General features: G+C 42.7%; 1 protein-coding gene across 6 annotated transcripts in view; it reads left to right on the forward strand.

Moving 5' to 3' along the window:
* The window catches only part of LOC125040084 (transcription factor ets-4-like), a 37,632-nt gene extending 36,083 nt beyond the window's left edge, over positions 1-1,549 (forward strand). For all 6 annotated transcript variants that reach the window (XM_047634542.1, XM_047634543.1, XM_047634544.1 and 3 more), the window contains 3 exons: positions 247-276; positions 405-615; positions 1,298-1,549. In XM_047634542.1, coding sequence (XP_047490498.1) covers positions 247-276; positions 405-615; positions 1,298-1,418 — 362 coding nt within the window. In that variant the 3' untranslated portion in view covers positions 1,419-1,549. The remainder of the gene's footprint in view (positions 1-246; positions 277-404; positions 616-1,297) is intronic.
* Positions 1,550-17,336: the final 15,787 nt, after the last annotated feature.

Consider the following 17,336-nt stretch of genomic DNA (forward strand, 5'->3'; position numbering starts at 1 on the left):
TCTGTTTATGTTTTAGCTTTTCTTTTCTCTGATTTTTTTTTTCTTTTTATATCGTACGTCCTGCTCTTTGTCCCTCTCTCTCTATATGTACCTCTCTTTATCTCAGCTCTCTTTTTGTGTTTTTGTGCATATTGCTGAGGACTTCCAAAAATCTATTTAACTAATGTTGTGCAGCATATGTGATAATGTTTCACCTTGTTTTTTTAATTTGTTTAATTGCGTTTTATTTTCCTTTCTCTATTCTAGATGAAGCAAGCAGATCGCCAGAAGAGAGAAGTAAGTGTATCAATAAAGCATTTATTTGACATTTCTGACTATTTATCTATACAATTCTCTCCATCAGGTTCCCTTCCTTCCTAGATTTACCTTCCTTCATTTACCCCCCCCCCCCCTCTCCCTTTCAGGAAGAAGAAGAAGGGAAACCGGGCCCAAAGTGTGGCAGTTTCTCTGGGAACTTCTACACGACCCTTCCTGCAACCCTTCGCTGATCCGGTGGGAGAACCAGCTGGAGTTCTGCTTCCGCCTCGTCAAGCCCCACGAACTGGCGAGGCGATGGGGCCAGAGGAGACGGGCGGCCAATTCCCTGCCGTATGATTACTTCGCTCGCTGTGTCAGGTAGGGCAGGCCCGTTCAGTGGCCGTGCGTCATAGGCGGTCGTCTGGTTTTGTTTGTTTCTCTATTTTGTTTGGGTCTGGATTTTTCGCTTTGTAAATGTCTCTGTTTCTGCCTGTCTGTTTGTCTATCTGCCTGTCTATATATATATACGTATACACACACACACACACACACACACACACACACACTCAAACACACACACACACACACACAAACACACACACACACACACACACACACATATATATGTATGTATATATATATATATATATATATATATATATATATATATATATATATAATATATATATATATATGTATATATATATATATATATGTACATATAAATACATACATATGTGTGTATATATATATATATATATATATATATATATATATATATATATATATATGTATATTTATATATATATATTTATATATATATATATATATTTATCAATCTTCTTTGTTCTTCCCCTAGTCCTCCGTTTTCTCTTAGCTCACTTTCCCTTTTTATTTGAAACATAGCTACCCAGGACACATTTTACTTTGTATTTTTTTTTTTTTTTTAAGCAGGAACAGCCATTATATATAATATATATATATATATATATATATATATATATATATAATAAACCTAACGTGTTTTTCCTCATGTTTATTCATCATTTATCTTTTTCAGGTATCATTACCAAACGGGTTACTTGGTATCCGTACCGGAGAGAAAGCTCGTCTACAAATTCGGAAGCAAAGCCATCGTAAAGTTCGAACATGCGAATGTGGAAAATCCCTCAGGCTTATGATTTACAAAAAATGTGTTGATCTATGTGTATATAAAAACTAATATATTTTTAAGGCTCTTTTTTATTATATGTTATAATATTTAGATTTATATCATGACGACTTTCGTTGAATATACATAATAAAAGAAAATCAACCAAGCCAAATGCTTTTCGTATAACCCTTTTCACTCATCAAAGCAGTGAATAATTATATACATCTAAACACACACACACACACACACACACACACACACATATATATATATGCACATACACACACACATCGGCCAGAGTCAATCCACTGCAGGACGTAGGCCTCTCCAAATCTTTTCTTGCGTTTTTTGCTTCCAGTCCTGTCCCCCAAATTTCGTCGCGCCATCTTGTCATAGGCCTGGCCCTTGGCTTCTTCATGTTATTTATAACCCAGTCTTTTACTTTCTTTGTCCATCTGTTGTCCTGTCTCCGACATATATGACCTGCCCATTGCCATTTTTTCTCTTTGATGCTCCCGAGTATATCTTCCATTTTTGTCTGTTCCTTGATCCACGTCGCCCTCATCCGATCTCTTAGGCTAATTTCCAGTATCAACCTCTCCATCCCTCTCTGGGCACTTATTAGTTTCCTCTCTAGTAATTTGGTTGTAGTCCATGTTTCTGATCCATAGGTCATAACTGGGAGGATGCATTGGTTAAAGATTTCTCTTTAAACATAATTGAAGGAGCCTCTTAGCATGGTACTGTGTCTGCCGAAGGCGCTCCAGCCTAGACTGATGCGTCGCTTAATTTCCTCTTCGTTAGATGTGTTTGTCTGTACGAGTTGCCCTACTAAAATATGCCTGGTTACCACATCTAGCGCTTCGCCTTGAACATGTATCTGTTTGAATTGAACTCTACTGTTGAACATGATCTTAATCTTTTTCATCCTTAGTCCAACTTTCAGGCTTTCTCTATTCAGATCATTTATTAGTTGCTGCATATCGTTTGCAGATTCACTGAAGAGAACAATCTCAACTGTCAATTTTAGATTGTTTAGGTATTCGTCCCCAGTTTTGATACTCTTTCCGGTCCATTCTAGCTTCTTGAATATTTCCTCAAGGCAAGCTGTAAACAGTTTTGGTGAGATGGTATCACCCTGTCTAACACCTTTCTTATTTAGGATTTTATAGGTTTCTATGTGGAGCTTGATGGTTGCTGTCTCACTTCGTATATATCTTCCAATATTTTACACTATACCTCCTCTACTCCCTGTCTTCCAATAGCTTCTAGTACTGCTGGTATTTGTACAGTCACAGGGGACAGTAGGAAATACCTTGATTTCTTTCTTTAAAAAAAAAATTGCATATTTATTTCTTAAAACAATTTAATCATAACATTTCCTCCTCTCTTTTCCCTCACACTTTGCTCTGGAGGAGGATTTGCGTTATGTCTTCTTGTCTACAACTCAGCAACCATGTCTTTCAGTTTTTATCTTTACAAGATGTTTCTTTTGACTATGATATATATGTGTCTGTGTGTGTGTATACACACACACACACACACACACACACACACACACACACACACATATATATATGTATAGGTATTTGTGTGTATACACGCACATATGTATGTGTGAACATATATATTGCATGTATATAAATATAAATAAATATATATATACAGATACATATGTGAATATGTATATATACCTATATACATATATATGCAAATGCAAATGTACATATATATATATATATATATATATATATATATATGTGTGTGTGTGTGTGTATACATATATGTATATATATATATATATATATATAATATATATATGTGTGTGTGTATACATATATGTATATATATATATATATATATATATATATATATATAAACACTCGTATATGTCTGCATTATAGGCGATGCGGCATTAAATATTAATATATATCTATATATATATATTCACACACACAGATATATATATATATATATATATATAATACAATATATATATATATATATATAATATATATATATATATATATATATATATATATACATATACACATACGTACGTGCTATGCCCACTGTGAGTACTTGTTTGATTGTTTTTAAACATAGATGGCTACACTTGTACTAAGTCACCAATGAACCAGTTACGAGTACTGCCTGTCTCGCCCGTTTACCCTTTTCTTTGATTTACGAAAATATTTTACGTTATCTTCCACTCGTGTACGAGACTTTGACCACTCGTGTACGAGACTTTGACCAGCTCGGACCTCTCTCTTTTCAGACGCAGCAGCAATAGACCCAAGCCTTGTGCCACAGGAGCTACCCTGGTGTCCGGGGCCTCTCGTCTCGCTCGGCGCTATTGCTTCTGAGTTTTTTAACGTAATTTACGTAGAGTAAATCTGATTTTTTCAGCATTTTGTGCTTTGCCTGCACCTTCAGTGCACTGATTTTGCAGGTCACACGAGACTACAGTAGGCGTAGTCAGCACCCCACCTCAGACCCGCAGCTCTCTTCTACACCAGGGCAGCCCTTACGGGCTTTGACCCCTGGGTAGGGAGGCCCAGTAGTCTGGGGCGTCCTTTGGGCGCACTTTCTCTTTATTCTGAATTCTCTTCCTCTCTTCATGTGACTTCCCTGAGCCTACCGGAGTACCCTTGTGGGCTCCCGTATTCGCTTGGGGGGTGGGCATCGAATTACCGCCCTTCGCACTAGACAAGTTCGGCGGTAAGGAGGTGTCTTCCACATAACTCGATCCCTCTTTGGTACTGGAGAACGCAACCAGGCTTCCACTGGGGGGGTAGAGGACGGAAACTGCCACACTCTTCTCTTAGCTATTGCTGTTAGGTTGTTCAACGATAGTTAAGGGTTAACTGGTCCCTTCAGGACAACGGGCACGGGCCCAGGGGTCGGACTCGGTCCGATACCCAGCATGATTGATCCCGCGGCTAACAACCCTCCTCCTCCTCAAGGAGGGGGGACGACCCATAACTCGCCTACGACCAATACGACCTTGAACAACGGAACCCATACTGCTGACAAACGTGAACGACGATTCTTTTCCATCCCTCCACAGAATGCAAGGTATCTGACTGTCAAATGCGTGAATGAAAATCAATCGCTTTTGAATGTGAGCCCCTTCATCATCAAGAAGGTCCTTGATGGTCAAGTGGACGGCGATTTTGATTTTGTCAAGAAATTGCGAGATGGTAGCCTCCTTGTAAAAGTGCAATTCAACTCCCAGATTAAGGACTTGCTTAAACTGACGCAGATTCATGATTTGAAGGTAAACGTAACTATCCCCATTGGCCCCAATACCTGCAAGGGAGTAATCTTTAGCAGGGATTTGAGGACAATGGAGGAGAGTGAAATTCTGGAAAATATGAAGGACCAAAGCGTAGTGGACGTGAACTGCATGACCAAGAAAGACGGGAATGTGCGAACAAAAACCGGATTGTGCTTTTTGACCTTTGCTTCAAGTAAAATTCCTGAGTATGTCACGGTTGGATATGAACGTGTCCAAGTGCGACCTTACATTCAAAAACCTATGCGCTGTAATAGATGCCAAAAATTTGGACACACCTCATTACGATGCAATGACAAAGATACTAGTAAATTTACTTGTGGTAAATGTGCTGGAGAACATGACACTGCTGTATGTACTGAGAAAACGCTCAAGTGTGCTAACTGTGGAGGTCCCCATCAATCTGGCTCTGCCGAGTGCAGCAGCTTGAAGAAGGAGACTGAAATATTAGCATACATGAGAGGACATGATGTTAGTTACCGTGAAGCCAAGAGGAAAGTTGAAGGTTTGACCAGCAAACCCAATACTTCCTACGCTTCAGCAGCAACTAACAACTCTTCCAGTGCAAACGGCATCAGTCAGGAACTTGCAGCTAAGGATAAAGAAATTGCTGAATTAAAGGAAACGGTCAAGGAATTAATGAGTCAAATCAAAGAATTGAAAGATACAATTCAACAAATTGCTGAATCAACCCAGCAAAAGCAGCAGCATCATAAGGAGGATGATACCAAAACACAATCGGGATCGCACCTGCTCGTCCCGGCGGCTGCTGCTAGGACTTCGTCTGGTGTTTGGTCTGCTTCTCGAAGTAGATCATCCTCCACCGGGCGTCTCCCTGGCAGCGAGACGCAGGACATGGAGGCTACTGTCTCCAAAAATACCCATGGAAGGCCCCTGGGTAGCGAGGGAGAGGAGGACGAACCTCCCTCCCAGAAAAAGAAAATTAAAACTGGCGGACAAGGCACTTCCAAACCCCATAAAACGTAATCATCGCGTTAACCATTATACAATGGAACTGTCGAAGTATTAGATCTAAAGTAAATGACCTTAAATTATTAGCCTCGTCCTATGCTCCCGATATTATAGTCTTACAAGAAACACACTTAAACAACCTCGTCTGTGACGAGGTCGTAACACTCAGAAACTACCATTTGTGTCGGAAGGATCGAGAGGGTAGGGGTGGAGGCGGTGTCGCCATGTACATCCACCAAAGCCTCCCTTTTACAGAAGTGATTATTGATTCTACTTTGGAGGTTGTCGCATGCAAAGTAAAAATCAATAACACGTATCTGGCTACATGTTCGGTTTATTGTCCCCCTGATAAAGTGGTAATTTATGATGAGCTCTTTGCTCTTCAGGATAGTCTGCCACAAAATAAAGTAATTCTAGGTGATTTTAATGCTCATCATACATTATGGGGTTCCCTGCGGGCGGATGGTAGAGGTGAGCAAGTAGTTAAGCTGATTAACGACTCTGATTTAGTCCTTCTGAACGATGGTAGCCCAACGCGGGTAGACGATAATACCGGGAATTTGAGCTTTATAGACTTATCACTGGTCTCATCATCAGTAGCAGCCAAGTGCCTGTGGCACACCATTGACGACTCGTTGGGAAGCGATCATCTTCCTATTTTGATTAAATATTCATGCGACACAGCAAGAACGCCTTCAGCGCCTAAATTTAACGTAAAAAGAGCAGACTGGGTCGCCTTCACAAGGAGCGTCAAGCTCGAACTTGTTGGAGAAACCATTGATGATAAAGTAAACAATATTCAGAATTCGATTTTAGAAGCAGCCTTGCTATCCATTCCTAAAACTTCGACAGATAGCGTTAAGCATAGAGTTCCATGGTGGACACCAGATTGCCGCAGGGCGCTGTGCCGACGCAATAAGGCCTACAGGCTTTTCAAAAATAACATCACTAATGAGAACTTTTGCAATTACAAACAAGCAAGAGCTAGGGCTCGTAGAGTAATTAGACAAGCTAAAAGAGACTCCTGGCGTAGCTTTGTCTCTACAATAAATAGTATTACAAAAATATCAGAGGTTTGGTCCACTGTCAAAAAAATTAATAAAAACAAAACATCCTGCAAAATTAAAAACATCATCCACGAGGGAACAAATTTCGATTCACCAAAAGACATTGCTAATGTACTCGCCAGGCATTTCTCTTATACAAGCAGCTCAGCAAACTACCATCCTGCTTTCCTGCCCACCAAGGAAGCCGCTGAGCTGCAGCCTATTCACTTTGCCACAGGAGATGACTTTGATTATAATAAAGACCTAACAATGAATGAGCTTGTCCGAGCCCTAGAAGCCTGTAGAGGAACATCCCCGGGCCCCGATGAGATTCGATATGAGATGATGAAGCATCTTAATCATGACGACATGATTAAGTTGCTAGAAGTGTACAATGAAATTTGGAAAAGCCACACTTTTCCAAACTCATGGCACTTCGCCCACATCATTCCTGTATTGAAAGGAGGGGGTAATCCCAGAACTGCCATCTCCTACCGACCAATTGCGTTGACAAGTTGCTTATGCAAGGTCATGGAACGAATTGTTAATAGTAGGCTATTGCATTTTTTAAATAGCAGTAATTTACTAGTTGACGAGCAGTGCGGCTTCCGAAAGGGACGCCAAACTCTCGATCAACTAGTAAAGCTGGACAGTCATATTCAAGAGGCAATTGCCAAAAAAGATTTTTTGATTTCAGTATTTTTAGATATAGAAAAAGCCTACGACATGACATGGCGATATGGCCTACTCAGAAAACTTTATGCTTTCGGATTACGTGGAAACTTGCCTTGTTTTATTCAAAATTTCATATCTGACAGAACGTTCTCTGTCAAACTTTTTGCCGACAATGTCACTTTTTCGGACATTTTTGTCCAGGCAAACGGGGGTCCCACAAGGAAGTGTCTTGTCGCCAACATTATTTCTATGTATGATTAATGACATCCTACCAGCTCCCCCTCGAAATCTTAAATACTCACTGTACGCCGATGATTGTGCATTGTGGCATTCCAGCAGCAATGCAGAGTTCTCGGCAAATCGTATCCAACTCGCATTGGATATGATTCATAACTGGGGCCTCCAGTGGGGTTTTAAGTTTTCCATTAGAAAGAGTATTGGGGTAATTTTTTCACATAGAAAGATACCAAATATCAGACTAACTTTAGATAACCACCCAATACCCATTCAAAATTCTGCTAGATTTCTTGGTCTACTCTTTGATTGTAGACTTAATTGGAAAGACCACATTGGTCAGTTAAAGAATAAATGTCAAAAAGCACTAAATTTATTAAAGTGCATTGCTGGTAATAAATGGGGAGCTGATAGGAAGTCTTTGCTAATGATATATAAAGCCCTGGTTAGGTCTAAAGTAGATTATGGGTCAATCGTGTATGATTCGGCATCGAAAACAAGTTTGAAAGGATTGGATGCTGTGCAGAATGCCTGTTTACGTGTGTGTCTTGGAGCCCTGAAGTGCACTCGGATCGAGCGTCTTGAGGTGGAGTCAGGAGTACCTCCCCTCCGACTCAGACGCGGCCAATTAGCCCTGACCTATGCCGCTAAGGTGGCTCGATACCCGAGCCATCCCAATGGCAATGGAGGCATTAGGCCCTTTGCCACGAGACTCCACGACCTCGTCGAGAAAGTCGGTATAGATCTCTCTACTATTGATACCCTGGTTCAGTCAAACATAGCGCCATGGGAAACACCCAATTTTTCCATCATGGAAGCTTGGCTTCCATTAGCTAAGGCCATGGCGCCGGAGGGTGAGGTACGCCAGCGGTTTAGAGAGATCCTTATTAAGCATTTATCCTTTTTTCATATATATACCGACGGCTCCAAGACAAATGAGGGTGTGGGTGCGGGTGTATGGTCGACTGAATGTGAACTAAAGTTTAGACTGCCGAATCATACATCGATCTTTCTTGCTGAACTTTTTGCCATTGACAAAGCTATTGATTTTGCTCTATCGACGACCCACGATAGAATAGTTATTTTCTCCGATTCATTAAGTTCACTTAAAGCTATTAAATCCTTAGAAACCACTAAAAATGAATTGCTGGGTAATATCATTCGTAAGTTACACGGTGCCAATAAATCAATCAAGCTAATATGGGTACCAGGCCACTCTGGCATCCATGGCAATGAACAGGCTGACAAATTAGCCGGGTCAACTGACGATTTGGACATTACCATAATTCGTACAGATCTCAGGTGTTTTGTGTCTCTTATAAAAGCAAAAATACATCTCCTGTGGCAAAGTGAGTGGACCAACCTCCAACTCGCACACAAGAAATCGAACCGTGGGAGACAGCCCACAGGAAGGACAGAAGGGAGGAGGTGGTGTTGGCCCGTCTTAGGGTCAACGCAACAAGCCTAACGCACCTCACTCCCTATATAGAAAAGAACTTCCCTCCCCAATGCCAAACTTGCAACACCAGTTTAACCATCAGCCATCTTATAACAACATGTCAGAACTTCAATAACCAACGCCAACAATTAAGAAATTACTTCCGAATAACAAATAAAGATTTTACAATATCAAATCTATTGTCTGACAATGAAAAAAATAATAAGTAAAGTAATTGCTTTTCTAAGAGAGACAAAACTTTATGACCTTATATAGATTGATAGAATGAATAGGATCCATTGGCTTAATAACCTTGGCCATGTGCCGTTGGTTGATAGCCAAGAAATAAAAAAAAAAAAAAAAAAAAAGACTTTGACCAGCTCGGACCTCTCTCTTTTCAGACGCAGCAGCAATAGACCCAAGCCTTGTGCCACAGGAGTTACCCTGGTGTCCGGGGCCTCTCGTCTCGCTCGGCGCTATTGCTTCTGAGTTTCTTAACGTAATTTACGTAGAGTAAATCTGATTTTTTCAGCATTTTGTGCTTTGCCTGCACCTTCAGTGCATTGATTTTGCAGGTCACACGAGACTACAGTAGGCGTAGTCAGCACCCCACCTCAGACCCGCAGCTCTCTTCTACACCAGGGTAGCCCTTACGGGCTTTGACCCCTGGGTAGGGAGGCCCAGTAGTCTGGGGCGTCCTTTGGGCGCACTTTCTCTTTATTCTGAATTCTCTCCCTCTCTTCATGTGACTTCCCTGAGCCTACCGGAGTACCCTTGTGGGCTCCCGTATTCGCTTGGGGGGTGGGCATCGAATTACCGCCCTTCGCACTAGGCAAGTTCGGCGGTAAGGAGGTGTCTTCCACATAACTCGATCCCTCTTTGGTACTGGAGAACGCAACCAGGCTTCCACTGGGGGGGTAGAGGACGGAAACTGCCACACTCTTCTCTTAGCTATTGCTGTTAGGTTGATTAACAATAGTTAAGGGTTAACTGGTCCCTTCAGGACAACGGGCACGGGCCCAGGGGTCGGACTCGGTCCGATACCCAGCATGATTGATCCCGCGGCTAACAACCCTCCTCCTCCTCAAGGAGGGGGGACGACCCATAACTCGCCTACGACCAATACGACCTTGAACAACGGAACCCATACTGCTGACAAACGTGAACGACGATTCTTTTCCATCCCTCCACAGAATGCAAGGTATCTGACTGTCAAATGCGTGAATGAAAATCAATCGCTTTTGAATGTGAGCCCCTTCATCATCAAGAAGGTCCTTGATGGTCAAGTGGACGGCGATTTTGATTTTGTCAAGAAATTGCGAGATGGTAGCCTCCTTGTAAAAGTGCAATTCAACTCCCAGATTAAGGACTTGCTTAAACTGACGCAGATTCATGATTTGAAGGTAAACGTAACTATCCCCATTGGCCCCAATACCTGCAAGGGAGTAATCTTTAGCAGGGATTTGAGGACAATGGAGGAGAGTGAAATTCTGGAAAATATGAAGGACCAAAGCGTAGTGGACGTGAACTGCATGACCAAGAAAGACGGGAATGTGCGAACAAAAACCGGATTGTGCTTTTTGACCTTTGCTTCAAGTAAAATTCCTGAGTATGTCACGGTTGGATATGAACGTGTCCAAGTGCGACCTTACATTCAAAAACCTATGCGCTGTAATAGATGCCAAAAATTTGGACACACCTCATTACGATGCAATGACAATGATACCAATAAATTTACTTGTGGTAAATGTGCTGGAAATCATGACACTGCTATATGTACTGAGAATACGCTCAAGTGTGCTAACTGTGGAGGTCCCCATCAATCTGGCTCTGCCGAGTGCAGCAGCTTGAAGAAGGAGACTGAAATATTAGCATACATGAGAGGACATGATGTTAGTTACCGTGAAGCCAAGAGGAAAGTAATCCCTGAACTGCCATCTCCTACCGACCAATTGCGTTGACAAGTTGCTTATGCAAGGTCATGGAACGAATTGTTAATAGTAGGCTATTGCATTTTTTAAATACCAGTAATTTACTAGTTGACGAGCAGTGCGGCTTCCGAAAGGGACGCCAAACTCTCGATCAACTAGTAAAGCTGGACAGTCATATTCAAGAGGCAATTGCCAAAAAAGATTTTTTGATTTCAGTATTTTTAGATATAGAAAAAGCCTACGACATGACATGGCGATATGGCCTACTCAGAAAACTTTATGCTTTCGGATTACGTGGAAACTTGCCTTGTTTTATTCAAAATTTCATATCTGACAGATCGTTCTCTGTCAAACTTTTTGCCGACAATGTCACTTTTTCGGACATTTTTGTCCAGGCAAACGGGGTCCCACAAGGAAGTGTCTTGTCGCCAACATTATTTCTATGTATGATTAATGACATCCTACCAGCTCCCCCTCGAAATCTTAAATACTCACTGTACGCCGATGATTGTGCATTGTGGCATTCCAGCAACAATGCAGAGTTCTCGGCAAATCGTATCCAACTCGCATTGGATATGATTCATAACTGGGGCCTCCAGTGGGGTTTTAAGTTTTCCATTAGAAAGAGTATTGGGGTAATTTTTTCACATAGAAAGATACCAAATATCAGACTAACTTTAGATAACCACCCAATACCCATTCAAAATTCTGCAAGATTTCTTGGTCTACTCTTTGATTGTAGACTTAATTGGAAAGACCACATTGGTCAGTTAAAGAATAAATGTCAAAAAGCACTAAATTTATTAAAGTGCATTGCTGGTAATAAATGGGGAGCTGATAGGAAGTCTTTGCTAATGATATATAAAGCCCTGGTTAGGTCTAAAGTAGATTATGGGTCAATCGTGTATGATTCGGCATCGAAAACAAGTTTGAAAGGATTGGATGCTGTGCAGAATGCCTGTTTACGTGTGTGTCTTGGAGCCCTGAAGTGCACTCGGATCGAGCGTCTTGAGGTGGAGTCAGGAGTACCTCCCTTCCGACTCAGACGCGGCCAATTAGCCCTGACCTATGCCGCTAAGGTGGCTCGATACCCGAGCCATCCCAATGGCAATGGAGGCATTAGGCCCTTTGCCACAAGACTCCACGACCTCGTCGAGAAAGTCGGTATAGATCTCTCTACTATTGATACCCTGGTTCAGTCAAACATAGCGCCATGGGAAACACCCAATTTTTCCATCATGGAAGCTTGGCTTCCATCAGCTAAGGCCATGGCGCCGGAGGGTGAGGTACGCCAGCGGTTTAGAGAGATCCTTATTAAGCATTTATCCTTTTTTCATATATATACCGACGGCTCCAAGACAAATGAGGGTGTGGGTGCGGGTGTATGGTCGACTGAATGTGAACTAAAGTTTAGACTGCCGAATCATACATCGATCTTTCTCGCTGAACTTTTTGCCATTGATAAAGCCATTGATTTTGCACTATCGACGACCCACGATAGAATAGTAATTTTTTCCGATTCATTAAGTTCACTTAAAGCTATTAAATCCTTAGAAACCACTAAAAATGAATTGCTGGGTAATATCATTCGTAAATTACACGGTGCCAATAAATCAATCAAGCTAATATGGGTACCAGGCCACTCTGGTATCCATGGCAATGAACAGGCTGACAAATTAGCCGGGTCAACTGACGATTTGGACATTACCATAATTCGTACAGATCTCAGGTGTTTTGTGTCTCTTATAAAAGCAAAAATACATCTCCTGTGGCAAAGTGAGTGGACCAACCTCCAACTCACCAACAAAATCAAGCCGATAATAGAGCCGTGGGACACATCCCACAGAAGAGATAGAAGAGAGGAGGTGGTGTTGGCCCGCCTTAGGGTCAACGCAACAAGATTAACACACCTCACTCCCTACATTGAGAAGACCTTCCCTCCACAGTGTCCTGACTGCAACACCAACCTCACTATAAGACACATATTAACAACTTGCCAAAAATACAATAACAATAGAAGAAACCTTAAAAACTACTTTCAAATTAAAAATAAAGAATTTACAATAGCAAATATCTTATAAGACAATGAAAACATAATCAGTAAAGTAATTGCTTTTTTAAGGGAGACAAAACTTTATGACCTTATATAGATTGATAGAATAAATAGGATCCATTGGCTTAATAACCTTGGCAATATGCCGCTGGTTGATAGCCAAGAAATCCAAAAAAAAAAAAAAAAAAAAAAAAACGTTATCTTCACTCGTGAACGAGACTCTAACCAGCTCGGACCTCTCTTTTCAGACGCAGCAGCAATAGACCCAAGCCTTGTGCCACAGGAGCTACCCTGGTGTCCGGGGCCTCTCGTCTCGCTCGGCGCTATTGCTTCTGAGTTGTTTAACGTAATTTACGTAGAGTAAATCTGATTTTTTCAGCATTTTGTGCTTTGCCTGCACCTTCAGTGCATTGATTTTGCAGGTCACACGAGACTACAGTAGGCGTAGTCAGCACCCCACCTCAGACCCGCAGCTCTCTTCTACACCAGGGCAGCCCTTACGGGCCTTGACCCCTGGGTAGGGAGGCCCAGTAGTCTGGGGCGTCCTTTGGGCGCACTTTTCTCTTTATTCTGAATTCTCTTCCTCTCTTCATGTGACTTCCCTGAGCCTACCGGAGTACCCTTGTGGGCTCCCGTATTCGATTGGGGGGTGGGCATCGAATTACCGCCCTTCGCACTAGGCAAGTTCGGCGGTAAGGAGGTGTCTTCCACATAACTCGATCCCTCTTTGGTACTGGAGAACGCAACCAGGCTTCCACTGGGGGGGGTAGAGGACGGAAACTGCCACACTCTTCTCTTAGCTATTGCTGTTAGGTTGATTAACAATAGTTAAGGGTTAACTGGTCCCTTCAGGACAACGGGCACGGGCCCAGGGGTCGGACTCGGTCCGATACCAGCATGATTGATCCCGCGGCTAACAACCCTCCTCCTCCTCAAGGAGGGGGGACGACCCATAACTCGCCTACGACCAATACGACCTTGAACAACGGAACCCCTACTGCTGACAAACGTGAACGACGATTCTTTTCCATCCCTCCACAGAATGCAAGGTATCTGACTGTCAAATGCGTGAATGAAAATCAATCGCTTTTGAATGTGAGCCCCTTCATCATCAAGAAGGTCCTTGATGGTCAAGTGGACGGCGATTTTGATTTTGTCAAGAAATTGCGAGATGGTAGCCTCCTTGTAAAAGTGCAATTCAATTCCCAGATTAAGGACTTGCTTAAACTGACGCAGATTCATGATTTGAAGGTTAACGTAACTATCCCCATTGGCCCCAATACCTTGTAGTAGCATGACCCCGCAACCTGAAGCTCAGCGTACTTCCCAGGTTGGGCATGCCCAGGTCCGCCGCCCTGTCCGCGCTCATTGGACAGCGGGCTCCCCTCGTTCCTTGCGCGCTTACACAGCGCTCGCCTACTTAAGCCGCGCAGGCCGCTAGCGAGATCACCTTTCACTGATCCTCCAGCAGACCAAGAGCATAGCAGCAGCACACAAGGACTGCCCAGTCCTTCGCCGACTGGGGAGCCACCCGGCTCCCCCGTAGAACCCCAACCTCAGCCTCCATCACCCAGCCAAACCTGTGGGCACTCACACCCACACAGTCACTCCCTAAAGAGATAAGACACCAGACTAACATAGTAGATGGCCACTTAACCATTTACTATAACCTGCAAGGGAGTAATCTTTAGCAGGGATTTGAGGACAATGGAGGAGAGTGAAATTCTGGAAAATATGAAGGACCAAAGCGTAGTGGACGTGAACTGCATGACCAAGAAAGACGGGAATGTGCGAACAAAAACCGGATTGTGCTTTTTGACCTTTGCTTCAAGTAAAATTCCTGAGTATGTCACGGTTGGATATGAACGTGTCCAAGTGCGACCTTACATTCAAAAACCTATGCGCTGTAATAGATGCCAAAAATTTGGACACACCTCATTACGATGCAATGACAAAGATACCAATAAATTTACTTGTGGTAAATGTGCTGGAAATCATAACACTGCTATATGTACTGAGAAAACGCTCAAGTGTGCTAACTGTGGAGGTCCCCATCAATCTGGCTCTGCCGAGTGCAGCAGCTTGAAGAAGGAGACTGAAATATTAGCATACATGAGAGGACATGATGTTAGTTACCGTGAAGCCAAGAGGAAAGTTGAAGGTTTGACCAGCAAACCCAATACTTCCTACGCCTCAGCAGCAACTAACAACACTTCCAGTGCAAACGGCATCAGTCAGGAACTTGCAGCTAAGGATAAAGAAATTGCTGAATTAAAGGAAACGGTCAAGGAATTAATGAGTCAAATCAAAGAATTGAAAGATACAATTCAACAAATTGCTGAATCAACCCAGCAAAAGCAGCAGCATCATAAGGAGGATGATACCAAAACACAGTCTGGATCGCACCTTCTCGTCCAGGCGGCTCCTGCTAGGACTTCGTCTGGTGTTTGGTCTGCTTCTCGAAGTAGATCATCCTCCACCGGGCGTCTCCCTGGCAGCGAGACGCAGGACATGGAGGCTACTGTCTCCAAAAATACCCACGGAAGGCCCCTGGGTAGCGAGGGAGAGGAGGACGAACCTCCCTCCCAGAAAAAGAAAATTAAAACTGGCGGACAAGGCACTTCCAAACCCCATAAAACGTAATCATCGCGTTAACCATTATACAATGGAACTGTCGAAGTATTAGATCTAAAGTAAACGACCTCAGATTATTAGCCTCGTCCTATGCTCCCGATATTATAGTCTTACAAGAAACACACTTAAACAACCTCGTCTGCGACGAGGTCGTATCACTCAGAAACTACCATTTGTGTCGGAAGGATCGTGAGGGTAGGGGTGGAGGCGGAGTCGCCATGTACATCCACCAAAGCCTCCCTTTTACAGAAGTGATTATTGATTCTACTTTGGAGGTTGTCGCATGCAAAGTAAAAATCAATAACACGTATCTGGCTACATGTTCGGTTTATTGTCCCCCTGATAAAGTGGTAATTTATGATGAGCTCTTTGCTCTTCAGGATAGTCTGCCACAAAATAAAGTAATTTTAGGTGATTTTAATGCTCATCATACATTATGGGGTTCCCTGCGGGCGGATGGTAGAGGTGAGCAAGTAGTTGAGCTGATTAACGACTCTGATTTAGTCCTTCTGAACGATGGTAGCCCAACGCGGGTAGACGATAATACCGGGAATTTGAGCTTTATAGACTTATCACTGGTCTCATCATCAGTAGCAGCCAAGTGCCTGTGGCACACCATTGACGACTCGTTGGGAAGCGATCATCTTCCTATTTTGATTAAATATTCATGCGACACAGCAAGAACGCCTTCAGCGCCTAAATTTAACATAAAAAGAGCAGACTGGGTCGCCTTCACAAGGAGCGTCAAGCTCGAACTTGTTGGAGAAACCATTGATGATAAAGTAAACAATATTCAGAATTCGATTTTAGAAGCAGCTTTGCTATCCATTCCTAAAACTTCGACAGATAGCGTTAAGCATAGAGTTCCATGGTGGACACCAGATTGCCGCAGGGCGCTGTGCCGACGCAATAAGGCCTACAGGCTTTTCAAAAATAACATCAATAATGAGAACTTTTGCAACTACAAACTAGCAAGAGCTAGGGCTCGTAGAGTAATTAGACAAGCTAAAAGAGACTCCTGGCGTAGCTTTGTCTCTACAATCAATAGTAATACAAAAATATCAGAGGTTTGGTCCACTGTCAAAAAAATTAATAAAAACAAAACATCCTGCAAAATTAAAAACATCATCCACGAGGGAACAAATTTCGATTCACCAAAAGACATTGCTAATGTACTCGCCAGGCAGTTCTCTTATACAAGCAGCTCAGCAAACTACCATCCTGCTTTCCTGCCCACCAAGGAAGCCGCTGAGCTGCAGCCTATTCACTTTGCCACAGGAGATGACTTTGATTATAATAAAGACCTAACAATGAATGAGCTTGTCCGAGCCCTAGAAGCCTGTAGAGGAACATCCCCGGGCCCCGATGAGATTCGATATGAGATGATGAAGCATCTTAATCATGATGACATGATTAAGTTGCTAGAAGTGTACAATGAAATTTGGAAAAGCCACACTTTTCCAAACTCATGGCACTTCGCCCACATCATTCCTGTATTGAAAGGAGGGGGTAATCCCAGAACTGCCATCTCCTACCGACCAATTGCTTTGACAAGTTGCTTATGCAAGGTCATGGAACGAATTGTTAATAGTAGGCTATTGCATTTTTTAAATAGCAGTAATTTACTAGTTGACGAGCAGTGCGGCTTCCGAAAGGGACGCCAAA

Source organism: Penaeus chinensis, chromosome 28, assembly GCF_019202785.1.
Source record: "Penaeus chinensis breed Huanghai No. 1 chromosome 28, ASM1920278v2, whole genome shotgun sequence".
NCBI classification, from domain to species: domain Eukaryota; kingdom Metazoa; phylum Arthropoda; class Malacostraca; order Decapoda; family Penaeidae; genus Penaeus; species Penaeus chinensis.